Source organism: Typopeltis vanoorti, chromosome 19, assembly GCF_054136105.1.
Source record: "Typopeltis vanoorti isolate ZY-2024b chromosome 19, IOZ_Tvanoo_1.0, whole genome shotgun sequence".
In the NCBI taxonomy this organism is placed as follows: domain Eukaryota; kingdom Metazoa; phylum Arthropoda; class Arachnida; order Uropygi; family Thelyphonidae; genus Typopeltis; species Typopeltis vanoorti.
The window spans coordinates 82,415,497-82,441,316 of NC_143567.1; the positions used below are offsets into that span (position 1 = coordinate 82,415,497).

At 36.0% G+C, this 25,820-nt stretch overlaps 1 protein-coding gene across 1 annotated transcript in view; it reads left to right on the forward strand.

The window, feature by feature from the left end:
* LOC150096300 (folliculin-interacting protein 2-like) overlaps positions 1–25,820 on the forward strand; it is a 165,876-nt gene that overhangs the window by 68,132 nt on the left and 71,924 nt on the right. The window contains exons 6-7 of the mRNA XM_090409025.1: positions 2,648–2,733; positions 16,394–16,456. Of these exons, the coding sequence (XP_090265151.1) occupies positions 2,648–2,733; positions 16,394–16,456 (149 nt within the window). The remainder of the gene's footprint in view (positions 1–2,647; positions 2,734–16,393; positions 16,457–25,820) is intronic.

Here is a 25,820-nt window from a genome sequence, read left to right on the forward strand (position 1 = left end):
CAGAGACAAGCGGTGCCTGGATTTTCAGCCTTTTTCTGAATGCATTCAAAATACATTATTTTCTTTGCATAATTTACATTTTTTATTTTTATTTTATTATTATTATTATTTTTTTTCACTTTAAAATATCTCCTTCATTGTCAACGTATTTGATCATGAGTGGCTGTCAACAAATTCATTATTGACTTCTGGATCTGAAATTCCTAATTAGAATGCTACACATCTCTTTTAAAATCACAAGAACAGTTCTAATTTGATATTATTCTTGGTGTTAGGCTACTATTCTGCTTATTTGAAGGCCTGAAGTGACTAGAAAAAGTTACATGTTTGGTGTCTCTCTAGAATAGATTTTCCAGATTATGTAATCTCCTACCTACTGATGGGATTACTTAACATACAATAGGTTTGACCTTTTACAGGTAGGGTTCACATAAATATATCAGGGATGGAGAATCAAATCCAAATGAATAAACTTATAAATCAATATTTTTCATGGGCTAAAATATTGTTTGAAAAACCTAAATCAAAATTTGTACTGGATCAAAAAAAAAAAAAAAAAGATGAATCCGAATTTAAATAGATTAAAAAAAAAATCAATTTAAACCTAAATAGAGAAATACACTCAAAATTTGGTTAGCCAAATTGTATTCTGTATTAGCTTAAACTACACTATTACACTAGCACATTATGATAGTACAACATAATGAAATCATTCCTGTTGAACATTGCATTGGTAACAAGCCTCTGCTGCCTTAGTAGGAATCATACTGAACATTGATAAGGAAGCCACAGGAAACTTCTGTAGAATTTCAAAGATTAGTATTATCTGCATTTGAACTTGCAGAAAAGGATTGAAAGTGCAGTAGAAGAATTATAGGAATACTACATAGTTAATAGATGACACCAGTTATGTAACAGCTGAGATCCTTCTGAAATAAGTATACAATAATTTATTCACATTAATTGTCATGAAAAGAAAGGAGTAGCTGTAGTACTCCATGCAGAACATGAAAGTAAATGTTTTAAATGGGAAGAAATTTCAAGAAGCATACGTATGGAAAGGGACTTAGGTGTTGTTGATTATTCATAATAGTGATTCATGCTATAAACAACACCAAGAGAAAAAAAAAAAACCTTTATTGAACTTACTAATATTTTGTTAATTTTCTCCCTAACATCTTCTGAGCACAAATTATGACTGTGAAATGCACACAGCACTGAACTGAATGGTGTATCAGTGGAAAACAATTCAAATTGTAACTGAAAATGGAGCTAATGTTCTAACATGTCATTCTCTGTGGGCCATATAAGCATAAAGTTAATTTAGAGAAGTCAAGCTATTAGGTCTCAAAATGTCCTAGATCTTGAGTAAATGAATGCAACCATACTTGATGAGGTTGGGCGAGTGCTTCATAGCTGATGCTGATTCTAAAAACAGTCTCCCAGACTAATAACTTCTATATAATATCAATGTCTTCATTTAATCCTATGTGAAAGAGTATCCAGAGCATGGTCTGCCAATCCTGACTTACCATACAGATGATCGCAGGTGTAATATTCTTCAAGGCAGGTGTTAACTGATCTACTAGTCTCTCCAAAATAGGCTAAACTGCAGACAAGGAAATTTATGCACTACAGGATGTTCAAGAGTTGCAGTTAATTTTTACGAGATGGATGCAGGTAGCTAGTTGAATGAGAGGTTTGAAAGTGGCATGGTGATCATGTTAGCATTGAAGAAGCATAATGTGGAGATATCATGAAATGGAAATTGGAAAGTGAGTTATTTGCACTTCTAGTCCCTTTGGCACTTTTTGCACCACTTTGAAGAGTGGAGGAATTCTTTGTCATTAGAAAATTGGTTCTTGTTGAAGTACTAAACAACAGAGTAGGAAATGAATCCTAAACATATCAGAAATGTATTTTGAAAATTTAGAGAAAAGAACCAAGCTGAGTAATAATGGTAAGTACCTGCTGGATTTCTGTTCAAGACATGGGCTAATCATTACTAGTGGTGCTATGTTCCAACATAAAGATGTGCATAAATTCACATGGTGGGAACATTCAAGAAATAAGGAGTCTCATTGATTGCTGTTGACAGTGTTTTCTTTAGCTTGGTTTCAATTAGTACAGGAGAATTAAAATAGGAAATGAACATTTAGTTTTGAGCATGATGAAGCTTAAATGTTTCGTATGAAACACTTGTGGAAACAAGATTGAAGTAATGGGGGGAAATGTGAATGAAACATTTTAAAAAGAGGAAAAATGAAGCAGCTTTCAGGGAAGAACTGTAGACTGAAATATACAAATTAGTATTGGAATAAAAGTGAATGTCAAAACAGTAACCCAATTTCTCTGTAAAGATTGAAAATTACTGCTCTGTGGTGCACTCCTCAAGAAATTGTACAGGAAGTCCATGAAAATAATTCATAGTGAAAATTCTTGATAAGTAGAGCAGATGGATTTGTCATCAAGCATGAAGTTATTCGAAAGAGCTTTTATGTATCACATATGGTTTGTAAAAATGTAGCAGACAGTAAAAAATTTTACATTTCTTTGATTATTATTCATTCTTTAAAGCTAAATATTTGATCTTATAATGTGAATTAAAAAAATATAAATTGATTTGATCTGAGAAATCTTATTTCAGCGAAAGAGCAATGGAACCATCAAACAGTCTCTGTAGTTCTGCAAGTGAAACAGCAATTACAGATTGCATAGGAACTGAATCTATTGGTGAGTCTTCATAAATATCATGTTTGAAAAATTAATATGCAGATTATTATGATTAGCATCATTCTTTTCAATAGTAAATTTGCAGTTTTCAGTTACTCACATTTTTCTCTTTAAGATTAATTTATTTCATCTTTTACACATATGATAAATTCTTTTAATCTTTTACTTATTTACTTATACTCTTGCTTTGTATATATATTAGAATCAAAAATTGTTAGTACTGTGTATGGCAGTTGTTAGTAGATTGTATTTTGATGCTATAGCATGATCCTGATTGTGCTATCAGCTCATGAACAATGATTCTAAGTATCTGTACAAAAATTTTTGTTGATGAGCATTATATTTGCTGATATGGAGAAGTTGTGGGTTCAGCCTTGTCTCCTCATTCCTATCCATACCTTTCTTGTTATTACTTAAACTGCAAGTTTATCAGCTCCTTGTTGTCATTAGTAATGACAATACATGAGATACTCTACTGTACTAAGTTAGTATTATAAACAAGATTGTTTGCCATTGTAATTCTCTTCATTGTTAAGTTTCAAGTTCATTTTTATAGCATATTTAATTTTACATCTAATTTTGGTTTTCTGCTTCCTTGTTCTCTGCACTTTTTTTTTAAACATCTGGGTCTAGCTCCCACTGATGAGACCTCTAAGTCGAAACTGCTTGGAAGCTTGGGTGATGAATGGCAATGCTGTAGCCCATGAAGTTTTAAGTGAAGCATGGCTGTTGCTGTCACCCAGATCCTGGGGGGGGGATAATGAATGGCAGTGCTGTAGCCCATGAAGTTAACTGAGGCATGGCTGTTGCAGTTACCCCACAGATGAAATATAAGTGGCTTTGCTTAGTGGTGGAGTGAGCTTGCCACTGTGTAGAGCCAACACTGAGAGTTCTTCTCGGTGACGAGGTGAGCCTGTTACTGAGGGGAACAATGCTGAGTTTTTGATCCTTCGGGTTGCTCATGGTTGGGTGATCTGGGGGGATCGCACGAGTTTTTGGAGATTGACCTGTACTTAAACACTCAACAAGGCGAAACCGGGTCTGGGTAGTGACCCCTTCCCATAATGCATAGCATCATACATGTCCGCAAGGAGATATGCTTTGCATTATGGAGAATACTAAAGAAAGTGATCAGAACTTACTCCACTTTTGCCACGAGTTGCCCCTGTCCTGAAAGATTGCTTACGCTTGAATCCGCTGAAACTTTTATAGTTATTATATTCGGCACGAAACTCTTGTATCTGTTTTCTATATATTCAGCTTTGAAATAATGTTGGATTCAATATCCACCTTGCCGGCCTGGTTGACCGAGTAGTTAGTGTATCTGCTTTCTAGCCAAAAGGCTGTGGGTTTGAATCCTACTGTGGGCATGGATGGATGTTTGTGATTGTGTGGAAATACTGGTGGTGGTGGTGGCGGCGGGCAGTAGATGGCATTGGTGTAGTTGTAGTTTGGTGGATTGAGTGGAGATGGGGAGTTGTGGAGTATGTGCCCTCCCTCGATGAGTCGTTGGACTCCCTGGAGGTGTCACTTAGATAATAATAAACTTCATTTTTCATTGTAGTTTTTCATTTCAGCTTGTAGTGATTTTCTTGTTTAACTCTATTTCCATAAATGCATTTGCATTTCAAGCTATTAGAGAAGGTAGCTGCTATTAAAAAAAAAAAGAAAAAAAGGTGAACACATAGGCAAGTCCATGACATGCAGTAGTCAAGTACATAAATTCACATGGAGAGAACACACAAAAAATATGAAGTGTGATTGACTGTATTATTGTTGATAGCGGTATGTTCAGAGTGGTTCAGGATATAAGAGTGTACAGGAGATTTGAAATAGGAAGTGATTACCATTTAATTTTGAGCAGGTTAATAATGAATATCATATTGAAGGCAAAAATACAAAAGTTTCAAAAGAAAATGGAAGTCAGTCAGTTTCCCAGATGTAAAATGTCAACTGAAATATACCACTTGTTGGAAATATACCAATTATTAGAGGGGAGGGGGATGAAAGTCTGACAAAGGATCAAAGCTTAAGAGTCAAAGCTAGATAACTGGAAGGAAACTTCCATGTAGTTTTTTAAGGAATATGGAGAACTGATCTTCCTCTTGTGATGTATCATGTAACTAGGTATCTATTTGAATCTGAATGAATGAGGATGGCACAATATGATGGAATCATGGTGGCTGAGGATGTCATCTGTTTAAACAAGACTGTTCCTCTTTGCCTCAGAGAACAAACTCCACATCAGCATAAGATGTATGTATGTATCACTAGAAAAGACGTCAAATTAGAGAAGTATATGTCAACATAATTGGTGATACCTAAACAAAGAAGACTAAAATAGATATTATTCTTCTATATATTAACTATAGTATGCTATATTCAGCAATAAGGAAGATACACTTTTGAATGGCATTCGGTTTCATGTAGAGATGCAGGCAAACATCAAAATGGGGGATGTACACCTCTGTCCAAAAAGAAACCGAACCTTTTGAAAATAGAAAAAACGAGTGGCGCCACCTGTTGTATCTTTTTGTTATTGAAAGCGGCAACCTTCATTAGTGTTGTGTCAACTGTTTATGACATTTGTTTCATTAGAAGCAGAGTTATAGTACCAAGAGTGACAGCGTGTTTTGATGAACGGTTGGAAAATGAGTTTCAAACAGAGCTGCGATTGACTTTTCTGTTAAACTTGGTAAATGTTTTACTGAAACGCATCAAATGCTTCAAAAAGCATACGGTGATGAATGCTCATCCCGTATTCAAGTTTACGAGTGGTTTAAGCAATTTCAAAGTGGTCATGAGACGCTTGAAGACAAGAAAAAGCCGGGCCATCCAAAAACTGGACTGAGCGAAGTTAACATCCAAAAAGTGCATGATTTCGTCAAAGAAAACCCAAAATCATCCGTGAGATTGATTGAAGACGAATTGGGAATTCCAAAATCAACCTTGCACAACATTTTGACCGAGAGTTTGGGCCTTCATAAATTGAATTCGCGATTTGTTCCCCACAAGTTGGCTGATGACCAAAAAACGTATCGCATTGAACACTGCAAGGACCTCATCAAAACCGCTCATAACGACTCAGACTTCCTTGAAATGATCGTTACTGGTGACAAAACGTGGTGTTTTGAGTATGAGCCTGAAACAGAGTGCTGAGTGGAGACCACCAGAAGAGGGGCATTCGAAAGTCTATTTTGGGTACTTCATTTGGAGCAACGGCAAAATTATGCCATTTTGACAGAATGAAACGTTCGCTGTCTGTCAGGGAAGTTATACATTGATCACTACTCTATCTGTATCATAATAGAATAAAGTACCCATAATAGACTTTTTCCATAGTATAGACAGAGGTATTCGATCCTTACCCCAAAAAACAGCTAACAGAACAAGATTCGAGTGTGCAAAAATTCTTTTTAACGGCAAGCCTCCTTGGCCGAACCTATCGTATGCTGGACAAAAAGTACTGAAATTGCTAAAAAATAACAAGAACCTAATTATTATGAAAGCAGACAAAGAGAAGGCTGTAGTCATCCAAGACAGAAGAGAATACGAGAGAAAAATATCACTGTTACTCCACGACTATTCGACTTAAAGGCCCCTCACTTCAGATCCTACCGGTAGTCAAATAAAAAAGCTTAATGTCCTTATAGAAAAAATATCGATATGGGATGAAAATAAAAAGAAAACACTAAAGACCTCCTTTGGGTGCCCACCAAGATTATATGGTCTTGCAAAAGTACGTAAGCCAGGAATTCCATTAAGACCGGTTGTAGACTATATAGGTTGTCCCACTTACAAAATATCAAAATTTCTGTCAAATTTACTCACTTCTTCAACTAAAAGAACTGCTACATATATAAAAAATTCTGTGGACTCCAGAAATAAAATTTCCGATCTGCATCTAGACAATTTGGAGATTATGATTAGTCTAGATGTTTCGCAATTTATGAATGTTCCGTTGGCGGACAGTATAGAATTACTACACCAAGAATTTCCTCCAGACATTGTCAAATTATCTGAATTTGTAATAAAATCCAGTTATTTTTCCTTCAAAAACCAGTTATACAAACAAATCGAAGGGACAGCAATGGGTAATCCAATATCTCCTGCTATTGCCAACTACTTCATGGAGCATTTCAAACAGTGTATCTTTGGCAACATTACACCCAGACCTAACATTTGGTTCAGATACGTGGACGACATTTTTGCCATATGGAAGGGCACCTCAGAAGAACTACAACAGTTTCTCTCAAAAATTAATGTACTTCATCCAAGGATCCAGTTCACCCTAGAAGTAAATAAGCAATTAGCCTTTCTAGACCTTGATTCTTCAACAACCAGATAGTTATCTACAATTCACAGTCTGTAGGAAAGAGACTCATACAGGTCAGTACATCTGCACTGAATCACATCACCATCCCAGCCAAAAGGCAGGTACTGTAAAAACACTAGTTCATAGAGCCAACTCCTTTTGTTCTTCAGAAGAACTTTTACAAAAAGAATTACAGTATATTAATTCCTCCTTCATATCCAATGGCTATAAGAAGTCCTTCATAAAAAGAGCTTTAAGTAGTCGTGCTCCAGCATCCTCTTCCAGAAGAACCTACACATATACCTATTCCCTATGTACACAGGGTTAGTGAATGCATAGCTAAGGTGCTAAAACCACTAAATATCTGTGTGGCTTTTCGACCCATCAGAAAAATCTCCACATTCCTAATGTCTCCAAAGGACAAGCTCCCACATCTCAGATATCCAGGTGTCTACCAGATTCCCTGCTTGTGTGGATTATCATATTTCGGACAAACAGGAAGATCTGCTCAGGTCCGGTTAGAAGAACACCAGTCGTACATCCAGTACCTTGAACCCAAACAGTCTGGAATTGCAGAACATGCCATCAACACCAGACATATAGAGTTAAGTGGAACAAGACAAAAGTCATTCACAAAAGCTGGTTCCTAATGGAACAGCTATACAAAGAAACATGTGAAACATTACTTCACTCCCCTAACCTAAACAGATCCGATGGTCTATGTCTTTCCCCCTTGTGGGAGACAGTACTATATAAAGCAGCAAATCTTTCCTAATATATAATTGTATACACATATATATATATATATGTGTGTGTGTTAAAGATACCAAGCTAATTTAATTATATATATTTATAATAAAAAAATAATAAATAATTAAATTTAAATAAGTAAAAATAAATAAAAATAAATGAATAATAATTAAATAAATTTAAGAAATTTAACCTTAGCTACTTAGGTGGCACTTTGTGAAAATAACAGTTATTGTTTAATTAGCCTTGTACCTGTACTGATGATGCCTGTGATACTCAGGTGAAAATTCTACCAATAAAGAATAATTTATGTGAGTTAATTCCGTTATTATAATAGTTAGTTGTCTAATACAGTATTAAAGAAAAGTTTCCAATTCAGTGGGTGGTATGTGTACTAAGCAATATATAGTCTATATATGAGTTGTAAGTTAGAATTAAAGGAAGTACACAAAGACAGTTAGATGTAAAATTAGGTTTAATGCAAGGGTTCACATCTCTTGTCTCCACTCTTATTCATCATCATCTATGTAGATCACATTATGAAAGAAAGGAGTAGCTATAATTGATATTAAAATCAGAGATAGCCATCTTGATACCTAAAGATTTAACAAACCAGTGCAAAATAAAAGGAATTATTTACTAAAATAAAGAGCCAGAAGGCTTCAGTTGGTGATGCAAAATTATATAAATCAATTGGATATTAAATCCAGCATTATTTCAAAGTCAAATATAGAAACTGAAAGTTTCGCACGAAATTTGACCAAAGAGCTTATGAGAATACCCTCACTGGCATTTACAAGTTGCCCTAGTGCGGAACCTTATAGAAAACATGATCTCTTGCCCAAGGGTCCATATATTTCCCTTCTGTTGGTCCATTTTAATATCCACTTGAGTTATATAATTTTGCATCGCCGAACTGAAGCCTTTTGGCTCTTTATTTTAATAAATACTTTGCGCACTGACTGAGAGTTCACTTGCGAAAAATACACCTCTCCGACACTTCTCGTTCAGTACTGAGTGTATTTCCTCAGTACTGAACGAGAGTTTTTGCTCTCTTAAGATTTCTGCATAGTCTCTGAGGAGAAGCAACCTGTTCTCTGAACTATATTCACCTTCTGTTGGTCTAAAATGGACCAATAGAAGGCAAATATATGGACACTTGGGTAAGCGATCATGTTTTCTATGATGTCTGCATTAGGGTAAATGCCAGCGAGTGTATTTCCGCAAGCTCTCTGGTCAAATTTCGTACGAATTGAGTGAATTGAGAATAAATAACACGTTCTACCAATATAAAGGAAATCATAAAATAACATGGAGAAATGCCTTAGGAAACGTATTCAGAATAGACTATTTAAGGACACATAGAACCATTATACCTGAAGAAATAATTTATCAGAACTCTAACATCTGCCAATATAGAAACTAACCATGCCTTATTTACTGGAAAATTAAGATTCTGAAAAAAAAAAAAAAGAAAGTTTCCAAAAGGTAACATAGATTAAATAAGACTAAAGAAAAAAACTTAAGAGAGAGAGAGGGTGAAAGAAAGAAGGGTAAACTCTCATTGGAAGAAAGTTTTAAAGCATTATGCGAATAAAACATACACGAGTAGTTTAATAAAAACAGTTTTAATGAATCTTAACTCAGGAAAGATCCTACAGGAATGGAAAGACTGTATGATAAGCCCATTGTACAAGGGTAGTGCAGAGAGCAGAGACTGATATGTCTAACTCTCAACCTATCAGTATCTCTGGAGTAATTGTAAAAATTTTAATAGAAGTTGATAAGAACTCACAGAAATGGGTGGGCAAAGAAAGTATATTTCACAAGCAACAGCATGGGTTTACTAAAGGGAGGTTATGTCTGAGCAATTTGCTCATATTTTGTAATCATATTATGGCAGAGTTGGATAAAGGGTACAGATACACTATCATATTGATGGAAGTTGCTATGGCATTTGATGGGATACCACAGGAAAGGCTGTTGCATAAACCAACCACTTATGCAAACTTGGATAAGTGGGTGGCTGATGGACAGGTATCAGAAAGTGGTATATGGGAGATGAATATGCTAGATTTAAGGTGACCGGTGGTGTGCCCCAGAGATCAGTCTTTGGACCATTGTTATTTAATCTGTACATTAATGATATTGGAAAGGGACTGATAGAGATCTTCAGTTGTTTACTGATGATGAAAGATATTATCATTATTTACGGCATCTCCATGAAGTCCGAAGACTCATTGTGAGAGACCCAAATCAACCATCATACACACAAATCCTATCATGTCTCTCCTTGAATCCATTAATCATCAGGGAACTCGCAACCAATTGTGGCAATCCATTCTCCACGCAAAAAATCTGATCCTCACACCCCTACTAACCACACTCTTACACAACTTCCATGGATGGTCCCTAGTTCTCTATCGTATACTGACAAATTTCACTTGCATCAATTCTATAAAGCTCCTTTAATATTTTAAAAGTTTCTATCGTGTCCCCTCTTTTCCGCCTATCAACTAAACTTTGTAACCCACAAACCCTCCTCACAGACGAGTGACTGATCTGTGGAATACTCCTCATAGGGAGTATTCCACAGATCAGTCACTCGTCTGTGAATCTTTTTGACCACCTCAAGGTGATCTACTGCACACAAATCTGTTTGCAGTAGTCAAGATCAGTAATCATAGCCTTATAAAGAGGGATAATAACTTCCTTAATCTTTACTTATTAGCTTGTTTTTCAACAGCCAAGTAATTCATTGGGCTATTTTACCAACTTTTGCAATATGCCCTCTGAACTTTAACCCTTTGTCTGCCAGTTATCCCCAAGTCTCAAGCCTCATCAATTTCCTTCAAACCAATACCATCAATATGATACACCATATGCAATCTTTTCAACCCGAAGTGCATACCCTTACATTTTGCAACATTAAATTGACGATCGTTATCCTTTGCCCACAATGCCAATATATTTAAATCATCCTGCAAGATATCTACGTCACCTTTATCAACTGTTGCTCTCCCAGTTTTGCATCATCAGCAAACAACCGAATATCCCCCTTAAATCTTTCCCTATGTCGTTGATATATAAATTTAAAGAGTAGTGGCCCTAGTGCCAACCCTGAGGTACTCAACTAGTCACTATCATTCTCCTAGACTCCACTCCACCATATACTACTCTCTTGTGTCTGTCTGTCAACCAACCCTATCCATGTTATTAGCATCATATTCATTCCCATCCTCTCCAGTTTTTGTAATAGTTTTCCATGTGGTATTCTGTCAAATGCCTTGGCAAAGTCGAGCAGTATCTTTGAGTAGCCATTATCTTTATCCAATTCTACTGTTACTTTATTATAAGATAGGTTGGGCAATCAGAGATGCTACTGATATACAGCATTTACAGGGTGATTGAATAAGCTGTAAGTGTGGACATATTATGATGGTTGTTATTTCAATGTTAGTAAGTGCAAAGTTATGTAATGCGGGTGTAGCACAGTATCCAACAGCATATTATATTGGTGGGATTATGCTTGAAGTAACTGACATGGTTAGAGATTTTAGAGTTATGGTGGATAGAAAGTTAAGTTTAAAGATCCTGTGTCCTGTCCTTCTCATCCGTCTAGGACGGGTTGAGTCCCCTCCCAATGAGGAGTTACTGGCGTATTAATGCAGCTGGTTCGCCAATCCTCTGCCGCATCTCTTAAGGGCAATATTAATGAGTGTGTCCTTGTGTGTTCATCCCGCAAGTAGGCCAGTTTGCCTACTTGTGGGATGAAAAAACCCCAGAATAAACGGGGGGGGGGGGACCCTGCTGTCCATCCCAAGATCGGCTAACTTGGCTATGGCTGAGGAAGATCCTTCAGCTCCTCACGTCTCTGATGGGAATCGAACCTAGGAACCTCCTTCCTCAGGCATATGATTGTGAAGCACAAAGCCACTAGGCTAACCATGCGGACTGTTCAAAGATCACATAACAAAAATTGCAAGTACAACTAAGAGGATTGTGATGTTGAAACGAACATTGACATGTAAGAATATAATAGTAATTTTGCCTCTTGACAAGGCCTTGATATGACTGCACGTGGACTACCATGCAAAGGTTTGGTCTCCTGGATTCCAAAGGACTAAAGAAGCTGTGAAAAGCCTACAAAGAAGAGTTACCAAGATGATATCAGGATTATGGAATGTAGATTACAAGGATAGATTGAAAGTATGTGGACTTGCAGATGCTTGTGGACAGAAGAAAGAGGGTAATATGGAGGTCTATAATCTTTTGAGAGGGTATTATAGGATATTGGCTGATAAAATTTTTCTTTATATGGAAGGTGGGGGACAAGACAAGGGGTCATCTGTGGAATTAAAGTTTGTGTGCAGGTTAAGGGGCTAGATTTTTCTCTCATAGAGCTATGAGTGAGTAAGTGGAACAATTTGCCTTTTGAAGTAGTTAGTGCATCTAGTGTTAATGAGTTTAAGAAGGTAAACCAGCTGGTATGGATGATGTATAGCTTCCATTAATGAGTGCTTGACTTCATGGAGGTCTAATAATAATAATGATAATATGAAGTCTTAGGGGAGATAAAAGGAAGAGGTGGCTAAACTTGGCAAAAAATAGGGAGAGATGGGGCAAAGCCTTTTTAGCATATCTACAAGTTAACAAAATCTGGGAAATAAAATGAGAATTCTAGGATAGCTATTCAACAGCCCAAACATAACTTATGGCAACAGAAGCAAGATTATAAAGAAACTGAATTATGTGAGTATATAAATTTACCATTAATTGAACAAAAATGTTGGGGAGACACTAAATTATATGAAGATGAAGAAAAAAAATAACGGCCTAAAAACTTGAAAGATGAAGACTCGAGAAGAACATTACAACAAATAGAAAAGTTACAAATAGAAAAACAGCCAGAATAGGCAAAATATGAATAAGTTGTTAAAATATGGAGAACAAGAATTAGGTTTCAGATAACAAAAAAAAAAAAAAAAAAAAAAATTGGGGAAAAAATTGTTTTCTAAGAAACAAATACCAGATGAATGGAGAAAAAATATCACACCGATTAATTCCAGAGGGATCAATCTATTATCAGCCACCTTGATTGTAAATTATAAATGAATCTCTGGTATTAAATGATGAACAACAAGGTTTTATATCTGGAAGATCCTACACACACAATATTTGCAGTGTAAATAACTAATAGAAAAATAGTTGATTATAACATTCCAGGTTTGTCATTTTATAGTTGTACATAAAGTATTTGATATGATAAAATTAAAAGATATTTTAAATATCATAATGAAATAAAAATAAAAATGTAGATCGTAAACCTTCTCTAAGATATTTATACATATAATGATTGTGCAATCAGCTACTGCAATAATGCAACAAAAGAAATTGAAACGAAGAAAGAAATTAGACAGAATGATTCATTAAGTCCCTTTCTACTGTTCAATATTCTAATGGATGAAATAATAACTAAAAGAAGTTAAATGAATAAAAATTAATAATATATAAATCTAACCCACAAAGCAGATGATGTAGTAACAATAGTAGATACAGAAAGTAATTTACAAAGAGAAGTATTTCATTTCTAGCAGATTTGCCAAAAATAGAATATAGAAATATCACTAGAAACAAAACACTTGTGATTACTAGGCAATCGATCAGATACAAACTAGAAATAAATATAAAAATAATTGAACAGATGATGAATTTTAAATTCTAGGAATTCAGATTAATTCAGAAAGAATAATAGACAAGGAAGCAAGAGAGAAAGTGCTTAAGGCAAACAACATTTCTGGGTGTTTAAACAGAATAATACTTATAAAATTCTAATATTACAACTAAGACTTGAACATATATGTGAAAGTATAATGTGAACAATTTTTACCTTATTGATCTGAAACAGTTAAGATTCAACAATTATCATCATCATGTTATTGACATGTACCCTCAAGAGGTGTACAGGATATGATAGTACTACATGAAAAATGTACATCATTACTAACTTCCTATCTACAATTTTCCTCCAAATTAATTATTACCCATCAAAACTCCAACATTGTCAGATCTTATATTTCTTTCTTCTAAGGCACTTTTTACTGTATCAATCCACCTATATCTTGGTCTTCCTCTTTGTCTTTTTCCTGCTAACCTGGCAGAGAACACTTGTTTTGCTAACCTTTCCTCTCCCATTCTATTTAAGTGACCATACCACCTGATATTAGTTCTGCTAACACGTTCCTGGATGCTAACAATGTCAAGTTCTTTCCTAATATCCTCGTTTTTAATATGATATTGCCATTGATGCCATCTGTTCACACCCCTAATCTTTCTCACGACTCTCATATCCATGGTCTCTAGTCTTTGATCAAGTGTTTTATTTCTAACCCAGCTCTCAGATCCTTGTATATCAGATTTAATACCACTTTCCTTCATAATATGATCCATATAGATAATGAATAACAGAGGGGATAATGTACATCCTTGTCTGACACCAGATTCACCATTAAACCATCTTCCTGTACTTCCTTCAATTCTAACTGCCAACTTACAACTCAAATAAAGACTAAGTATTGCTTGATATAATGCCCCATTGACACCATATAACTGTAGCATATTAAATAGCTTCTCTCTTGGCACCTTGTCATATGCCTTTTCCAGATCGACAAAACTTAAATACAGATCTTTGTTATATTTCCATGACTTCTCAACTATTTGTCGTAAAGTGAAAATCTGATCCCGACAGCCTCTATTTGCCCTGAATCCAGCTTGTTCTTCACCAAGCTTCTCTTCCACAATCCTTCTCAACCAGTTTTTCAAGTATACTTGCATAAATCTTACCAGGAACACTCAGTAGAGAAATACCTCCTGTAATTCTCACATTGTTTTATTTCCTTTTTTTCATATTGGTACTATGAGAGCTGTACTCCAATCAACTGGAATTTGTCCTTCTGTCTAGGCTTTCTGAACTATGCAGTGTAGCCATTGTAAGACTTTTATACCTGAATATTTCATCATTTCTGGTCGAATATCATCTACTCCAGCTACGTTTCCACATCCCAGGCTTTTAATCCACTAGTAAAGATGTCAAGGAAAATTGTAGAAAAAAAAAATATTATGATCAGAAATGAAAAAAAAAAAAAAAAAAAAAAACAACTGCCATTTATCCAACCACATCCAGAAGGCATTTTTCTGTTCTCATATTTGAAAGGTCGAGTTATTGAAGTACCATTTACATGGTGCTGTACTGGAAGTTGGTTGTGATATGCAAAGATTGGTAATTTTAAGGGTTGTTGGTTTGAAAATTGGATAAACAGTTGATTACTGTTTTCAGAAAATGTGCCTTACAACCTGTAAATGAATAGATAGCAAACAGGAAAACAGAATGACAAAGGCATGTCAACAGAAGACAAAAAAAAAGAATAATTAGATGAAAAAAAAAAAAAAATAGAAACCAAGTACTGAAAGACCACTAAAACAGCAGAAAAATGGATTGCAATAAACAGCAGCAGTTCTGATATCTAAGAAGATGATACCAATTTCAGCTCTTAATCTTTATGCAGATGATGTTATACTCTTAAATAAAATCCACTAGAAGCCAGTAAGATTCCTTATTAAGTTGAATAACAATAAGTTTGGATAACTGCTATTACAGATGTGGGATGAAAAAATTAGAAATAATAAGACACACTGTGAAAATTCTTATGGAATATTGAAAACCTGTGTTGTATGCTGAATGGAGAACTTGTGGAACAGGTAAAATATTTCAACTGCTTAGGCATATTTTTTTTTAGAAGTTATCAAATATAATCATCATGTAGTAGCTATTGTACATGGCTGATTTTGTATAGATAAAATGTAATAATTCTGCGTAATTGCCTCCATGCGCACTGTCTTCTACCAACAACATTTACGACAGCGATCTGTTGACAGTTGTGGTGGCAACTTCTTCAATTACTCATGTACATGGTAACACTGGTTTCTGTCCTCTGCCAGGTCGAATTTCCAGAGATCCTGTTTCTTCAGACTTCCAAATCATCAATCTATGGTAGCTGACAGTGGACCTTTATACAAGTTCTGGCGGGTTCTAAACTCACGAAGAGTAGCTGATGCATCGTACTCATTAAGATAAAATAACTTTACAAGTAATGCATGATAAGGTAAAGTGAGGTGCATGTTGAACACCAACTATCAATACGAATGCATTTCTGAAGTGTCCCTTTACTTTATAGTCCTTATGATGTCAGCAAAAGAGGTATCCAACTTTGTTTTATGCAAATTTTTGGCTTCCCAGGCTACAACAGTGCCATATTGTCCCTGTTGGCAACTTTTCAAACTAAAATTTTTTTTTTACAGAATCCTCCTTCCTATGTTTTTAAGTCTCCTTACATTTTGGTTGTTAGATCGAGCTACATAAGGCTCTGAATAGAGGAAGTTTAATTATGGCCATCCTGTATTTTATTACCATAATGGTTATATGATCACTCTTTATACATAATAATTACATCTAAATGCATAATTTTTATATGTTTGTTACAGTCCTTGTATCTTTTTTTATTTTATATATATATCTGATTTTCTCTCTCTTTCCAGTCCATAGTCTGTCAATGGATGTTCCGCCTTGCAGGCACAACAGCAGCATAAGTAATACTTCTGGTAAAGTATCATGTGAATCTATTGCAATTTATAGTTAAGAATTTGTAGAGAAGTTATTTCATTACATTTAACTTTCTTTACTTAAATTTGAACAATTTCTGTGTAATCAGTTTAGGTGTAATCTATCTAATTATTATTTAGAAACATATAGTATAGAAAACAATAGTAATATGAAGGTCCTCCTAAGATGAACATTATCAGTTGGAACAAAGGAAATAGCTGCTTTAAGAGGAAAAAATGGTGAACTTATAAAAAATAGAGATGCAATAATCAAGAGAATTCAGAAATTTTATACTGAACTCTATGAAGACAAGGACTGAAACATCCAAGAATCAACTATGGATAACTCGAGTGAGGAAGAATACGATGCCCCTGAGATCTTATAAGGTGAAGCGAAAATGGCACTGCGGGAAATGAAGAACGGAAAAGCCCCAGAAGATGGAATTATGGTAGACTTCTTAAAACTGGGAAGAAGCCCTGTCATTAAATAGCTGACTAAACTCTTTAATAAATGCCTAAACAGAGAAAAAAATTTCAAAAAATTGGAACAATTCACTTCTAATATTAATTTTTAAAAAGGTCAATAAGAAAGAAATTAAAAACTATATACCTATAAGCCTACTCCCCACCATATATAAAGTCTTCACAAAAATTATAAATAATAGAATAAAATCTAAACTTGAGGGAATGCAATCCTGTGAACAAACTGGATTTAGGAAGAATTACAATACTTTGGACCATATTCAAATTACGACAGCTGATTGAAAAATCAATTGAATACAATAAATCCTTATGTCTGGCCTATATAGACTATGAAAAAGCATTTGATTCAGTTAAAACATCTGCAACACTAAAAGCTCTTGAAACCCAGGGAACTGAGAAACCATATATTGAAACACTAAAACATATTTACAATAATGCAACTTCTGTAATTAAATTATATAAAAGCAGTGAAAAGTTTCCAGTACAAAAAGGCATCTGGCAAGGTGATACTATATCTCCCAAACTATTTACAGCTGCATTAGAAGAAGCCTTGATTGGAAAACAAAAGGAATAAACATAAATGGAGAAAGACTGCATCATCTGAAATTTGCAGATGATGATGTCATAATAGCAGATAACTTTGAAGATCTGGAAGAAAGGCTAAATCAGCTAAATGAAGCCTCCAGAGTAATTGGATTAAAAATAAATAGAGAAAAAACAAATATAATGATGAATAAATACATAAACCGAAGAACTGTCAAAGTTGAAAACCATGAAATAGAACAAGTTACCTCATATGTATATTTGGGCCAATTGTTATCCTTTGAGCCAAAGAAAAGAGATCGAACCTTGGATGGATGGCTTGTAGGAAAATGAGAGACATATTTAGAAGTGACATCCCTATGAGTCTTAAAAGGAAAGCTTTCAACCAATACATACTTCCTGTCCTAATATACGGAGGAGAAACATGGATTTAACAGAAGATAAGCCATAAGCAAAAAAGCTGAGAACAGCATGACATTACATGGAGAGAAGTATGCTAAAAATAACATTAAGAGATAGGAAGACAAATACCTGGATAAGATCTCAAACAGGTGTCACGGATATTGTAAAATACATTAAACAGGCTAAGTGGAGATGGGCTCGCCATATTGCCGGATGCAATGATGGGAGATGGACCAGAAAAACAACAGAGGGGAGACAAATGGATAGAACAAGATAAAGAGGAAGACCGAGAAGAAGGTGGAGGGATACACTGGACAAGTTGCAGAATGGATGGGAGAGGCAGAAAACTGAGTGGTCTGGAAAACCATGGGGGAGATCTTTGTCCAGCAGTGGACAGAACCAGACGATTGAAGAAGAAGTATAGAAAAACTTGATTTGTGAAAGTTGATAGCTTCTACCCACAAGAACCTATAATATACTAATCGCATCCCAAATACAATGTGCATCATTCTTCATTGCTGATGTGTTTTATATATATAAGTGTATTTTAAAGCTTTGAAAAAATGAAAATGTTGAGTATGAGATCAGGTAACAATCCATTGTATAATACAAAATATCATCTTAATTTACTGTTTATCACAACTTAATGTGGTTTACTTTGTTGTCACTGCAGTAGTCATTTAAAGAAATGCTTGTGTTATCTTAACAAAAATCATAGAAGGCATAATAATTTTAACTTGGAGCCAGCCTGGTTGGCCAAGTGGTTATCGTGTCTGCTCTCCAGCCAAGAGGCTGCGGGTTCAAATCCTGCCATGGGCATGGATGCTTGTGATTGTCCTGCAAACTTTGTGTGGAGAGGGAATCTGCCACCCTACCACTTATTTTAGCAGAAGACATCATTGCTAAAATCATGTGAGGTACAGCAGTGACCATACGCCATCTACAGACGATGTGAAATGTGAATTTTTTTTTTTTAAACAAAAATTGGAGCTTCTGCCACTTGGTTGAAAATAACTGTGCACTTTGGTAGAAAAATCTAGGTTTGAATTCTATCTAGAACATGGAGAACTTGTATAATAACTTTCATCCGAAGGTAAGGCATTTAGTTTCATATGCATGTGATATAGTTTTTCCTCTAAGAAACTCAGTTTTTTCATCCCACAAGAAAGGCAGACTTGGCCAGAGAATAATATAATTAACAGACAGCAGACTATGTATAATAGATGCTTGCTATAATGAACACCTAAGAATGAGAGAAATAGTTTGTTATAGCACATGGTTTGCTATAGTAAATTTATGGAAAAAAGAAAATGGCAGGAAGCAGAATACAAAGGCAATCGTATCCACAATACAGCACTAAGGAAATGCCAGGAATCCATACATAAAACACACAAAAATAACATGGAAAGGTACAGTTGCAAAAGTAATGGAGGATATATATATATACAAAAGAAAACAAAGTTTTAAATTATTATCAAATTCCTGATATATATATCTTCATGGCTATAACAGAATGATATAATCGTACTACATAAAAAGTTCACATTATTATTAACTTCCTGTCAACAATTTGCCTTCCAAACGATTCTTTTCTGTATTGTCAGGTCATATATTTTGATTTTCTAAAGGACATCTGACTGCATCTTGATCTACTTTTTTTTTTTCCTGGCATCTCGGTAAATGTTTCCTTGTTTTACTAACCTTTTTCATTCTTTTGAAATGACTGTACTATGTGAGACTAGCTCTGTTCACATATTTCTGAATGCCAAAAAGTCACATTATTTCTAATTTCTTTATTTTTATTAATTCTGCTTAATTTTTTCCAACTGTTCATTTATTTTTACCTTGGCTTTCAGAACCATAAATTAACATTGATTTGAACACTGTACTGTCTTGCATATAGCTAGTTTGTTTTGACTAATTTCTTTTATTCCATATAATTTATTCATTTCACACCCTACTTTACCACCTTTGCTTATTCTGTTGTCTGTTTCCATATTAATTTGCCATCTTTGCTGAAAATGTGCCTAAATAGCTGAAATATTTTTTGTTCATTAGGTTTCTTATTCAGGATGCAGCTGATATTTTTAGTGTTCCTGACTATTTTCATAGTAGTCTGAAATCTCTGCTTATTTAAGAATATATCATCATCTACATAATGTAAAGAACTCAGTTGATTATCTCCAATTTTGATATCAGTCCTAATGCCACATTTCATTTAGCAATGTGATCTGCATGATGATGATGAATAAGAGCAGAAATAGTATGCTGTATGTACAGGGTGTTCGGGATAAATTTGACAGTTTCGTAAGGAAAAAGAAAATCTTCTTTGTATCTATTAAATTTAATGAATTGACAAAAAAACATTACAGGCAGAGTTAATTACAATACTATCAACAAGATTTACTCAAAATAACCACCATTAGCATCGATCACAGCTTCAATTCTGCTTCGGAACCTCGAACAAGCTGATGCTACAGTCTCCCTGGGAAGGGCCGCAAAAACTGTTTTAATTTTATCCATTAACTGGGCTTTTGTATTACTGGAAGTGCGATTGGTGTCTTTTTCAACTGCGCCCCATACAAAATAATCCATGGGGTTAAGGTCTGGGGAGTTTGGAGGCCAAACATTTGGACTGGTGAAGTCGTAGAAATTTTCAGACAACCATTTTTGACTTTTCCCAGAGGTGCGGCAAGGGGCCGAATCCTGCTGCCATACATACGGCCTACCATTGGCTACCCTTGTTATCCAGGGCTTGACTACAGTTAGCAACTCCACGAACAAAGCCCGAATTCCAATGCCAAGGTTCTTCAACACCTGTTCCTGCAGATTTGAGAGGAATTCTGCTGTACGAACGCAATCAGATCGTCTGCTAGGGATCTTTCTTCTTGCTACATCCTCGTAGTCACCATTGCAAGTCTCTAGTTCATGCCTGATCGTTTTTACTGTATTCAGGGAGCATTGGGCAGCAGTCGTAATATCCTTATTTTGATGGCGGGCACGAATCATCATGATACAAGTTATTCTCTTCCATGATTCAGGTGGGTTCCAGCTATCCATCCTTTCTGACATCTTGTATATGAATGAAGAAGGGTCCAAACTTTTAAATGAAGAGAAGTGTGTGTTAATACATGTAACTTACGGAAAAATATAATTAATTATAAATATGTCAAATTTATCCCGAACACCCTGTATACTGGGGAGTATAGGTGTAGCACTGATTTGATCGTCGGCTTGTCGAGAGCTCCTGAAAAAATTAGTAGTATTTTGTGTTATCATTGGCAATTTTACTAGAATTTTACATAGTATTGTTTGCTTTTTGTTTCTTGGTGTGTTTGTGCAATTTTTGTGTGTTTTCTCTGTTATTTTAATTATTATTTTTAAGATAAGATAGCGTACATATGGCACCGATCAATAAAAAAATGGTGGCCAGGTCGCCATGTTTGTTTAAGAGTTTTGATGTAAACGAATTTATGCAATAAGTTTTAAAAGAGGTAAACCGTGAGTAGACATATCGGTACACAATAATTAACGGAAAAAACTCACGTAGAAAGATTATTTATTAGTATAATTTTCGCCTATGTGTCACTGGCATCCTCAGTACATTAAGCTCAAAATTAAACACTAACTGACAATTAAACTGACTTAGGTGGCGCTTTTTGGAATTGTCAGTTAGTGTTTAATTTTGAGCTTAATGTACTGAGGATGCCTGTGACACATAGGCGAAAATTATACTAATAAATAATCTTTCTACGTGAGTTTTTTCCGTTAATTATTGTGTACCGAATTTATGCAATATACTGTCTGTGAGATGTATGCTTTCCGAAGAGCGGTGGGAGTCTGGTTAGATGGTGATAGTGGAGTTAATATGTGCAGAAAGTGTAAAAAGAATGAGGATCTCAAGCATGTTTCGGGTGGCGAGAGTGATATCGTTAACGATAGTCAGAATGTAGAAAATGACGGTGTGATAGAGAATTGTGTGGTAGTGCCAGATTGGTGTGAGAGCGTCGTTGAAAGTGTAAATGAAGGTAGAAATACGGAACGAATGGATGATTTGATTGATAATGAAAATGGTGAGATAAATGCGAGTAGTGAAATTGCACGTTTGAATGGAGCGATACACAGAGCAAAAAGGCAACTGGAGTGTATGGGAAAAATGTGTGCTGAACATACCGACTAATAAATGGTGAAAGTCTGTGACGACAAATAATAGAATGTTCATAAACGTCAATAAAATGAAGGAGCGAGTGCTGTATGGGGATTTGCTATTAAGAGGTGTGATAGGTGAGAGTTTGACAAAGCCGTGTCAGTCGTACCAGAGGATGTGAGGTACTTGAGGTAGCAAAAGAGAAGAGTGAGAGAGTTAGGATGGTGAGTATTTTACCGTGGTATGACAGTGAAGTGTTTAGAAGGAGGGCCATAATTGCCAATGACTTTATGTGTGGGTTATGCATGGAGAGTGGTGTGGAATTTGTGGATGTGTGGAGTGAGTTCGATGGGCGAAAGGATTTATATAAGATGGATGCGTTACATTTGAATGGAGTTGGTGTACGGAAGCTTGAAAAAGTGTTGATGAACAATGTGGAAGTGACTGTACAGACTCAGGGAAACTAGATTTATTAAGGGGGGGGTGGAGTAGATATGCAGACTTTAGGGAGGCAGTTGAGTGTATGAATGAGTATAATATGCCTGAGCCAGTACGAAGGACAACAAATCAGAATGGGATAGTTAGTATAAGGCATCAAAGTAGGGATGGGACTAATGGGCTTCTGCAATTCATGTACACTAATGCCAGGAGTATTAGGAACAAGAAGGAAGAGTTTTTGGCCTTGGTTGGCACTTCCAGGCCACAGGTTGTTGGTATTAGTGAAACATGGCTGACAGAAGATGATAAAGCTAGTGGGATTGAATGCAACAAGTATAGCATGTTCAGGAGTGACAGGGTGAATAAAAAGGGGGGAGGAGTGTTATTGATGATAGCTGATGAGTTGCAGCCAATGAATATAGAAGTTGAACTGTAGGATAAAGAAAAGAGCACATTTGAGGCTGTTTGGTGTGAGATAGAATCTAGCAGAACAAAATATACAATCGGGTGCTGCTATAGACCAGGTGATGGAATAGATGGTGGGGATAGTTATGCATAGGCAAATAGAAGAAATGAGTGGAAGGAGGTTAATTATTATGGGTGATTTCAATTATGGTAACATTGGCTGGAAAGAAGAGAGGACACATGGGAGGAAGGAATTGGATTTTATGCGGTTATTAAGGGACAACTATCTGCAGCAGCATGTAGTGGAAAATACCAGGGGGCAGAGAGTGCTTGACCTAGTAATTGCAACTGAGAATGTGGCTGTAACGAACATGACCATGTTGCCACCAATTGGTGAGAGTGACCATAAGGTCATGACTTGGGAGGTGGCTAAAGGAGTGGAATTTACAATTAAGACAGGGTACATGTGGAATTACCGGGCTGGTAAGTATGACAAGCTTAGGTGTGTGAGTGTGTGTGTGCTTGGTTCAGTGCCATGGCATGTAAAACTGCAAGGGTAAAACTGGATGTTGATAGTGCACGGGAGGTGGTTAAGAAGTGTTTGCAGGAGGCAATGGTTGACTGTATACCAAGAGTCCGAATAATAAATCAAGTAGGGGTTAAATGGATGAATAACACTATTAAGCTTGAGCTGCAAAAAAAGAAACAATTGTGGAGGGAATTTAAGGAGAAAGGTGACCAGCAGGCGTAGGAGCAGTATAAAGCTCAGGCCAGGATGGTAACAAGGGTGGTAAGAAAAGCAAAAGCGGATTACGAAAGAAAATTGTCCATGCAGGCTAAAGAGAATCCCAAACAGTTTTTTCAATATGTTGCAAGTAAAAGGAAAAATGTTCATGGTAGAATGATCTTAAAAAATGTTGAGAGTAGGGAGGTAACCGAATCAGTCGATATAGTGGAATTACTGAACGAGCACTTTGCAAGAGTATATCATCCAGGTGGTGACATTGCAGGAATGGAAGAACCAACAGCTTATACTTCATTCATTGTGATGAATGAAGTAGAGGTAACTAGTCTATTACAGAACCTCAATGTCAATACATCTGTGGGATTGGATGGTATACTAGCTCGTGTCGTATGTGAAGCGGCTAAAGAATTTTCAGTTCACTTGACCATTTTGTATAATTTGAGCCTCGAGTCTGGGTCAGTCCCAAGGGGGTGGAAAGAGGGGAAAATAGTTCCGCTGCATAAAGGTGGTTCCAAGGCTGCTGTTGAAAATTACCAGCCAATCTCCAAGACCTTGATAATGATTCCAGCATTATAGGAATCATTATCAAGGTCTTGGAGAAAATAGTCAAGAAGAAAATACAAAATTGGATAGAAGAAAATGGGATACTGTATTGGGGACAGCATGGTTTTGTGAATGGTAGGTCATGCCTCAGTAACTTGCTCACGTATTATAACACAGTGACAGCTGAACTAGATAAGGGTAATGGGTTTACAGTGATTCTACTGGACCTTGCTAAGGCCTTTGACTGGATACCACATGGAATTCTAATCAGTAAATTGCAGCATATGGGGATGGATATAGGGTTGGTGAGATGGATAGGAGGGTGGTTGACGGAGAGATATCAGAGAGTGGTTTATTCAGGAGTAGAGTCCACAAGACAGCCTGTGACTAGTGGTGTGCCACAAGGATCTGTTCTTGGACCACTGCTGTTTAATTTGTTCATTAATGATATAGGAAAGGATCTGAGAGGAACAGTTCATTTGTTTGCAGATGATGCAAAGTTGAGTAGGGCAATAGTGAATGCAGATGATGTCAAAATTTTGCAAGATGATTTGGATAGATTGGAGGTCTGGGCTAAGGAGAATGGATGTCAATTTAATGTGGCAAAATGTAAGGTTATACATTTTGGGGTGAAAAGATTAGCAGCAGTTTACTACATTGGTGAAACTGTACTACAGGAAATTGATGAGGCACGAGATTTAGGAGTGTTGGTGGATAAGGAGTTGAAGTTTAGGGGGGCACATTGCAAAAGTAGCCAAATCAGCTCATCAAATCACTTGGTTGCTGAAGAATTCATTGACAAGCAGAGACAAGCAGGTTATTGTTCCTCTGTATCGAGCCTTGATAAGACCCCTATCTCGACTACTGTGCCCAGATTTGGTCACCGAGGTTTCTTCTTGATGGGGAGGAGGTGGAGAGGATCCAGAGGCGAGTGACCAAGATGATAGCAGGTCTGTGGAATGAACCTTATGAGAACAGGTTGAGGATTTGTGGGTTGCAAAAATTGGTGGATAGGTGGAGGAGGGGAGTATGATTGAGACATTCAAATTACTGAAGGATTTCTATAAAATTAATTCAGAAGATATTTTAGAGAACAGTTCTGGTTGTGGGAGGTCTAGGGGATATCCATGGAAACTGGGCAAAAGTGTAGTTAGTAAAGGTGTTAGAGCTGGGTTCTTTACTTTTAGAGAGGTGAATGAGTAGAATGCGCTGCCAGAGTCTATAGTGGATGCTGTGACAGTGAATGAGTTTAAGGCGAGGTATGATAGATACTGTATGAATGTCTAATAGTTGTGTTGAATGATTTGGGGCCTCCCTCGATGAGTCTAATGACTCCCTGGAGTTGCCCGTAATAATAATAATGTATATATATGTGGAAGAAGGAGAGTATTTATTTTACTTACATCCTCACACTCTGAGTGGTTTAAACTATTAAATTCAAATAAAAAGTAAATACTGAAACTAAACTCTAAATCTAGCTTATACACAGGTTTGTATCCAGGATCTCACATAACTTAATCTCTAAATTAGCTCACTTAACTCATAAAGGATTCAGTCTTCACACACCTCATAACTTAAATAAAAATCTTTAATTTATGAATATACATCACATCAACTACTCAATTGTGCAAGAACCAGTATAATCTTCATATCAAAAC